The sequence below is a fragment of the Musa acuminata genome, chromosome BXJ1-8, assembly GCF_036884655.1.
Source record: "Musa acuminata AAA Group cultivar baxijiao chromosome BXJ1-8, Cavendish_Baxijiao_AAA, whole genome shotgun sequence".
Taxonomy (NCBI): domain Eukaryota; kingdom Viridiplantae; phylum Streptophyta; class Magnoliopsida; order Zingiberales; family Musaceae; genus Musa; species Musa acuminata.
In genome coordinates, this window is record NC_088334.1 from 8,885,567 (window position 1) to 8,894,585 (window position 9,019).

At 43.3% G+C, this 9,019-nt stretch overlaps 1 protein-coding gene across 2 annotated transcripts; it reads right to left on the minus strand.

Moving 5' to 3' along the window:
- Positions 1–1,191: 1,191 nt before the first annotated feature.
- Positions 1,192–3,643, minus strand: LOC135587422 (short-chain dehydrogenase TIC 32 B, chloroplastic-like). Of its 2 annotated transcripts, none has more exons than XM_065078822.1 (8): positions 3,132–3,643; positions 2,793–3,024; positions 2,632–2,711; positions 2,393–2,549; positions 2,237–2,318; positions 2,029–2,116; positions 1,900–1,946; positions 1,192–1,807 (listed from the first exon to the last, which is right to left on the minus strand). In XM_065078822.1, exons 1-8 carry the CDS (start codon positions 3,253–3,255, stop codon positions 1,595–1,597), a joined length of 1,023 nt encoding a protein of 340 aa, XP_064934894.1. In that variant the 5' UTR covers positions 3,256–3,643; the 3' UTR covers positions 1,192–1,594. The 2 variants fall into 2 exon arrangements, with proteins under 2 accessions (XP_064934894.1, XP_064934895.1); XM_065078823.1 differs by having other exon boundaries at positions 2,793–3,053; positions 3,132–3,271.
- Positions 3,644–9,019: the final 5,376 nt, after the last annotated feature.

The window sequence follows — 9,019 nt, forward strand, 5'->3', positions numbered from 1 at the left end:
CTTTGGACATCCATTATTTTGCCTTCCTAGAGTGGCCGATTTATTGATGTGGGCATGTGGAATGTTTGTGGCCGATGTATGTGTGGCCCTTGAGCTCTTTCTGGATGGATGCTCCAATTCTGGTTGGTGTGTGGTTGTGCTTCCATTAGAGTGAATTGAACTAAAGCCCTTTGCACTTCCTGGTCATGTCTTTGTAAATCATAGTAGCTGTTCTACATTTAGATAAAGATTCTTTGATGCCTGGATCCTTTCATTACTGCCTCAGGCATACTGATTTGGCATGGGACATGGCTGCAACTCTTTTTGTTCTTATCAATGCCAACTGTGCCTACAACTTTGGGTGGATAGTCACTTGTTTCTTTGGACCTTGGACCTAAAGATCTTTATATTTCACCAGTGAGACTCATCCTAGCTATCAAGATGATTCTGAGTACCATTCTCCCCCATCATTTTTCAATGAAAAGATTTGTTGATTAGCTAGTTTTCCAGCCTTGGATATATCTGCTGTGATTTTAGGAAGCAGTGCATTTTGCATCGAGTGCTTAGTTTCACAAACAGAAGCAACATGAAGAGGGAAACATCCCAAGGTCGAAAAGCTGATTTAGTGCAGCAATATTTGAGCGGCGAAGATGCGCGTTCATGCTACGATTTTGATTACTCTCGAAATCAAACATTTGGTATGACAAAGAATATTGAGATTATAGATCTATAAACAACGATCCGATCCATGCTACTAACTCGTGATCTCCTGTGTCTCCAGCACCTACGTAGATTTATGCACCCTCAGCATCCAACTATTAATTGTCATCCTGTGCTATTGCTCGGTGTAGACAGTGAATTTGTGACTTGAACAACGACTTTAATTAGAAAACTCTTCTCCTAGACAGATTATTTGGTGCAGCAATCAACTTCTGCCCAACATTTGCAGATGTCCCACCCCCGTGCGCATGTTGTTTATTTCCTTCCTATTAAAGAAGGACGATGCGGGGTTGCATTAGAAACGAAGCTATCGACTTTGCTTCACATGAGGTTGAAATCTTTAGGATTATAAATCTGCTGGAACTTTTAACGTTTTTGGATCACTGAATGATTGCTCTGTCATGCCCACCACCAATTTAACATCTTTTCTTCGTTAAAGAAAACGAATATATAACGAAAAAGAAAGTGGAAATCATGAAGAAGAGAAGGACAAAACGAAAGTTGAGATGGCCATTTCCTGCAGAAAAGCAACCAAAACTGGAAAGGAGATCCACCTTCCCTTCCCAGTTAACTAAACCATATCAACTACACTATACGTTGTTTGTCTGTACCTATCACACTTAAATACATCGTATATTCTTATATATAATATGTACTCACCATGATGCAGAGGACCTAACTATTGCATCATAATGGCATTGTACGGCCGCCTGCTCATCCTATGATGCACGTACAACACCTACGCTGCCGCTGTCGCTGCTGTTCCGCGGTACTTTCTTCCGTAGCCTACTCTCCCATCGGTCCGCGCCATTAATCCTTGCTCTGTCCTACGCTCTTTTGTTCGCTCTCCGGTCAAATGTACACACGTAATGCGTCTCTCGTCCTCGCCGACGCGTCACATCTCCTCGTCTGGGCTGTCGGAGGGGAAAGCCGGTTCGAGGCCGAACCGCGGGGCCGTCATGGATTCCGACGCGCGCCACAGCCGCCCGGCCTCGTGCGGGCTGGACGCCAACGACGACGGCGAGGCCTCGTTGCAGTCCGCGAAGTACTTGCCCGACACGCCTGCTAGGCGCGGGTGCGTCGCCACGTAACACGTCGTCGCAGCCGCCTGCGATGAGCCGGAGCGGAGCACCGCCTTAAGTTCCTTCGTTGCCATCTCTTGCAAGGGAGCATCGATGTACGAGGAGCGGGTGCACTCACCTGGGGGATGGTCTTGAGGAGCTTGGACGCGAGGAAGAAGGCCAGATCTGCCGTCGATTCCGAAGATTCTAGATCAAGATCAGATCAGAGGGCTAAAAAGGATCGAAAGGGAGGTGGATCGAGGACGACCTGTGACGAGGCCTTCGCGGTCGCGGGTGAGTCTGGTGCGAACGATCCCGGGATGAACGCAGTTAGCCGTCACATCGGCGTCCATTCGCTGCGGCCAAAAGGACAACAGAGGTGGCAGTTAAAGATAGCATGACGGTCATCAACATGGGGCATGCATGTGATGGACAGAGGATCATGGGTCATGATGACGAGGATGGCGAAGCCGAACCTCGAGTCGCCCTGTCAGCTCTTTCGTGTGGTGGACGTTCGCAAGCTTCGATAGCGCGTAGGCTTGCGTGGCATCGTACCGTCTGCGGACCAGCAAAAAAAAAAAAAACAGGTATGTTACGTAAATAAATAGTGAAGAGGAAAAGGTTAAGCTTACATTTTCTTGCGGGTCATCAGATCGAGATAACGGAGGCAGTCGCCGGAGAACCAGCCGTGGATGCTCGAGGAGACGTTGACGATGCGACCTTGGATCCCCGTCTCACTCGCCGTTTCCGCCATCTTAGGTAGCAGTAGTTTGGTGAGCAAGAAGTGGCCTGTCGACAAAACGGGAGATTAAACGAGCGGTCGATTGAAGAATAATCATAACAATAATGAGGTAGGTAGTTAGATGAAGACCTAAGTAGTTGGTGGCGAAGGTCATCTCGACGCCGTCCTCCGAAACGGCATGCTCGTGGGAGAACTTGCCCGCGTTGTTTCTGTTAAATTGCCGTTGGTTTCAGTGACGAATTCTTGTGACCGTTCATTCCAAATCTCTAAATATATAGAGGGAGGAGTACATGAGAAGGTTGAGGGGGAGGTGGAGAGCCAGGAAGCGAGCCACGAAACATCGAACGGAGGAGAGGGAGCTGAGGTCGAGAGGTAGCACGATGACGTCGGCACCGGGAAACGCCGCCGCGATCCGCGCCCTCGTCTCTTCTGCCGCCTTCAGGCTCCTCGCCGGCAGCACCAGCCTCGCCCCCCGCATCGCCAGAACCCGCGCCGTTTCCGCCCCGATCCCCGACGTCGCCCCTGCGCTCGGTAAGAATTTTTTGGTGGTTCTGATTCAGAAATACTAAGAATATGGTTCGCTTCCCTTTTCTACGTTGCTCGATCTTTGTATCGGAGGGATCACTCACCGGTGATGATCGCTGTGATGGAGCGGAGGTCAGGGGCCGCTGCCGTGACCTCCTCGCCGGTGGATCTGGACCCAAACCCGCTGGCACCGGCGGAACCAATCAGGTACTTGACCGCCTCGAGCATTTGCGTTTCTATTCAATTCTTCCCTCCTCCTCCTTCCCCTGTTATTCTCTGGTTTCCTTCGGTTCCACTTTACAAAAGATAAAAAGGAATCGAAGAGGGTTTGAATAGAGAGGAAATTAAAGAGAGAGAGAGAGAGAGAAAAAGAGACGGGAAGCTTTTCGGAAGGAGCTACACCCGAAGTGTCAGATACAAGTAGAAAGGCACGCACCACATTTATAGCTAAAGCAGGAAGGAGACATGTAGAAAGGTAGAACGATACCAACATTAACTCTATTATATCTCGGAGCAATTGCAATGGACGGTGGAATCTTTGGACGTTATACCAGCGTTGGCACGAGTGGGTAATAAAGTCGCGTCCTGGCACACTCCTGCTCTCTTTCCTGTTACCACCTTAAACTGGGGATATGATCGAGTCAAAGGTGATGAGTAGGAGAGGAGGAAAAGAATACGGTTGAGCAGGTATTAGGCATGGATGCAAATAAAGAAGATGATATGATGCGCAACTTGTGATAAAAGTCGTGTGTTCTTTCTACCCACTTTATGGTGGTATTGCGGAATTGGTAAGAGAATCTATTGGATGAAGGAAAACGGAGAGCCTGACGGGGATTGCGGAAAGTTGATGGTGATCGGGTGAGAATGGTAACGATCAAGAGTAGGATGAGGCGGGTTAGAGCACTGCTCGATCCATGTAGTTGTAAGGACAATTATTGACAAATCACAGCACGCAAGTCTTATCTAAACGGTACGATCCACATGCCATATTCACAAGGCAATGATCTACCATAACCATGTACTTGCGAGCGTCCCGGCTGCTTAATCATCGACAGCTTGGTTTGGCTGTATGTGAGAGAATCGAGAGGACGGGGGTGGCAACTCTGTGATTTTTTTTCTGGGGTTTATGGTCACACTAGCTCGGACGCTCATTTAATATACATGTAATAGTCACTGGGGCGCACCGGAACAATCGCAAGATTCTTGCAGTCCTATCCATTTGATGCGATCAACATATAGGTTTGATTGCAACAAAGAAGAGGAGGGGCCTCCACTCCACACGCCAGCACAGAATGAGCCTGACGGAGGTACACCGTCAAGAGGAACATAATTCACCGATGGTCGCTCTCCTCGGCTCCCCCCCCCGAGTCGCGTCATGCTGCACTCCGAGCATGGCAGTTGGTGATCACATCCCCATCGCACCCTGACAACGCACCTCTCCCTGTCCCTCTCATCTCACCTTCTGGCCTTGTGCCAAGGAAACACACAGACCACCGGGTTCCCAACGAATGAAACCCATCATCACCGTATCCCTTCGTGAATTCGATTGGAGGGGATACGGCCAGTGTTAGTCACGGTGTTTACCTGTTCTTGGATGCCTACGGCTGCAGCCTGTAGAAATGTCCGTGAAGAAGGTTAACTAGTGGTGTGGTTTTGTGTTCAGCATCGACTCCAATTCATATGGATAACTGGATTTATCTGGAGCTTCAAATTCTTTCTTATCAGAACCATCCATCCCTTCGATCGCTATTGATGATAGACTCTCGAGATGTGGCACGTGGGGCTGGTGGGTTGATGACGACCACCGAAGCACTTGGAATCTGTCATTACTAATCGAAGAAATGGAACTGCTCGAGTGGAAATTAGATTGTTTCCTACTAATTTATTATTATTTTTAAAAATCAGTAGTACTAATTTAATTAAAAACTTTATTATGATATCAGAGCATATCATTAATACTCAGCGATATAATGGTTTGTACAAGAGGGAATGACTATCATAAGTCATTTTCATCAAAACCATTTAAGATTAGGGAGAATTGAGGTGGCTGGTGAATGGATGAGTGAGCTAACCGAGAGTCACAGGATCATAAGACGCACATATTGAAGTACAGATGGCATCTCACGAGCAACGATGAAGCTGGGGAGCATTGTCTGATTGATAGGGACTCATGCTGCTTTCTCCCAACGCTTTACACCTCATTCGACCCAGCAATTATCTTTAATGCTCGTCGTGGTCCGAGTCCCATCACCCGCCTGGACACGTCCAATCCCTGCCCTTCCCTGTGCCCAAATCGAACGTTTATGTACTGATTAAACATCATGGATATGTTTGCTTGGTAATAAAAGCGGTCTCTCTCTATATTAGAGAGGTTTGCTAGCAATGGATAGTTTATTTGGAACGCAGTTCGAAGTACAGGTCAGATTTGGAGATCGAAAAGGTCATGGAGCAATTTTAGTCGAGGGGGAAACACGTGAGGCGTGGCGCTTTGTGGCAGACGGGTCAATTCGTGTCTTGGAATTGACGAGCTAAGGGAATGGTAATTTTAGATTGTCAACAGTGACATCAGCTCCAATCCCTGTGTTCGTTAAATCACTCGTTTGTTAAGAGGCTTAAGATCTGCTGTCATACTGTAAGTTGCTCTCAGTCTCACCAACAAGATCGAGGCCTCCCGTGGGGGCATCGATCGCCATGTTCTTTCTTCTCTCCTGAAACTATTCAAGTACCCTCAGGTTCCATATAGTATAATAGCTAACTCAACTTGTTATTTACCCAAAGACTATGCATGAATGTGGTACTCGTCACTTTTATTCTGGGCACAACAATGTGATCGGTGAGTACAACTACATCTGTAGGAGTATCTTTGATTTAAAATAAAGAAGGCCTTGCAGGTGACCATTCATATCACATATTTTATCCGACTTAATAACTACGACCTTCTGCAATCACCGGTTGCAGCTTCCTTTTGTTGTCTCATAGTCAAGTAGTACTTTGTTTTTATGTGCACCTTCTCCGCACGCTCGTCAATAACATGGGAGGAGGAAGCGAAGGTGGCCACCATGGTTGCGTCTTAAATGCAACCTGGTGGGCTCCTTCACCGGTGTCTCGTTGTCAAAGTCATTTGATCGTGGTTCCTAGATGTCCTCTTGCCATAGGTTCTTCGAACTTTACCACTAGCGACAGTTTGCGACATCTCCTTGAAATGTGTAAGTTAGATAAATTAGTGGTTGGATTAAGGAAAAATATTTATTTCATTTTTTATTTGATAAAATTAATGTTTTAATATATACTTTAGGGGTATGGATACTAAGAATCATAATATTGGAATATATTGTCATCGAATGCTGAACGAAAGGCCAACCAACTCAAATATGGAATTAATAATAAACATCCAAAACAAAACTATTCTTTTCTATGTCAGATTCCACACACGCCTGTATGTTTGCAGGTGGGTCTCAACTACGAAACCCCATTCGGTCATAATACATCCACATGATGCAACCACTGATCCAAACATTTAGATGTTAAGTCATCACCTGCTTTCACTGCTCTAGTCTATTTAGCTTCTTTCAACATAATATCTGCAGTATATAAATTTTTTTTTATGTGAGAGTATAAATAAACTTATTGTGGAGCCAATGCGAAGAAACATTATTGAGCCCTGTTTAAAAAAAAAAAAAATCACAGGCATCTTAGAGAGATGAAGACTCCCCCAAATGCAACCTCGCACTGAAAAATTGTCCCACTCTTGTTTGTCATTTTATGAAGATGCTTTTAGTATGATGCTCCAAGAGATATGGTTAACCCTACTTTGATATCATAGTGTATCCTCGCAATTTGTTTGCATCCACACATCCACCTCAATAAGCATGTCTCACCTACCTCATTTGACCAATTTCAATATAAAGAAGGACCGAATTCATATCAACGAAAGCTATTTTTTGAACTATGTGCTAATTGGTGTCACTGTTTAATGATTGCTCGACTTCTTTTACTGGTTTGAAGACCAATCACAAGGATAAAGTTTTGCACGCTTCACGTGGAAGCACATGACATAGAAAGAATACAGGGAGATGAAAAGGAGGAGCAGAAAATATATCAGGATTACTATATTTTAGATCTTTCGATTATATATATATATATACATATATATATATATATTATATGTCTTTTTACAGACTGTTGTACAATATATAACATTACAAAGTATATCGATCATATACCTTATCATGATAGTAATATGTAATTAGGAACATACCTGAGCAGGAACAGTATATTGTTTCTTTCTCGTCTTTAGAGTACTCAGGTGCCTTTTAAGCTCATTGGCTGCGTACTTCCATTGTTTCCTCCTTTTTGACGAAAGAGTGGCTTTCGGAGTGGATTCTGCTTACGATTAAAGGATCTCCAGCACTACTAATTTATTTTCTTAATGAGTGGTGCAGCTCATCACCGAAGTATGGATCCAATTGAGATTCCGCTTTTGGCACATTCCATAGTTTATTAGGCTTTGATTGATTACTTAGTGGGTGATGCAACAACATATTTATAATCATCTTTCCTTCCTCCAATCCCTTTCTCCTCCTCTATCATCAGCCTCATAATTCACCATTCAAGCAGCAAAGAAATGTACTAATTTGATTGATTTAGGATGTGATCCTGGACCTACTCCACTGCCCTTCCATAAACTATAGGAGGTGCTATACCATTGTGCCTAACTTGGCCAACATATGGAAATCCTCATAGAATGGAAGGCAACTGCACATGTTACACAATGAGAGAGATAATGATTAGGAAGTGCTTCTTTACTCGAGAGAGCACCTTACTTCGCCAAATATTCTTTTAAGTTAGGGCTTAACCATCATGCCATGTTTCACTCGCTCGTTGTCTAGTGACAAAGATCTTCCTCGATCGTCGGCAAATCACGTAAAACTGGTTTTCCCTTTCGTGCTTCTTATTCTAATGGAGTTGTTGATAGCATTCCTTGTCTATCGATGCACTGCATTTAAATACTGTATCTAGAAGAAAAGACGATCTCCATTTTGTTTGCTCATCTCATAGTTTGTCTTGGAGTTATTTCTTTTAATGTAATGGTTGTCTCATTCTACTTTGTCCAACCTTGGATTGTCCCACGTGCGTATTGCGTTAAAATTTTTATTAGTATCATGTCACCTAAAAGCTTATGCCAATATTAATATTCCAGCATTGCTGCAACTTTATATTCACTTTATATATATATATATATATATATATATATATATATATATATATATATATATATATATATATATATATATATATCCCATCATTTGACATTGGAGACTGATCCATCTGTCGCCTCTTTGGTATAAGATGGTGATTAAGGCTGCTTAGTAGTCTTTTGGGTTTACCATGGGCAGGCCGGACCGAGCTTAACTGGATATATATTTCAGTATAGGCCTCATCTTAGCCCATCTCAGATCAGAAGATTGGGCCCATGACATTGGCCCAAACCAGCCAATTTTGATTCCTTAAATCAAGGATCAAATGAAAAATTAAAACACTTTGCCGAAGACAAGTCAGTAAAAAAAATGATTGTGTATTTATTTGATTAGGAATGTATACCATACTACATATTGCAATAAATTAAATTGTGATTTATTGTTGTTATTATTGATGAGATGCTGTGATGTTTGATATTAGCAAAATATTTTTATAAATTAAAAAATACGAGCAAGAATATATACCTTCTGATTTGACAAATATATACGAGCAAGAATATATATATATATATATATATATATATATATATATATATATATATATATATATATATATATATATGTGCGTGTGTGTGTATTACAAATTTTCATAAATTGTTGCTTCTAAGTTTAAGAATTTTAGTTAATAGACGAACACGGTCACGATTTCCTTTCTCGGTTATAAACTCACGGAGTTAGTTAGCCCATGGACTGTAGCCCATGGACCATTTTCACGGACTCCGCTTCCCAGACAT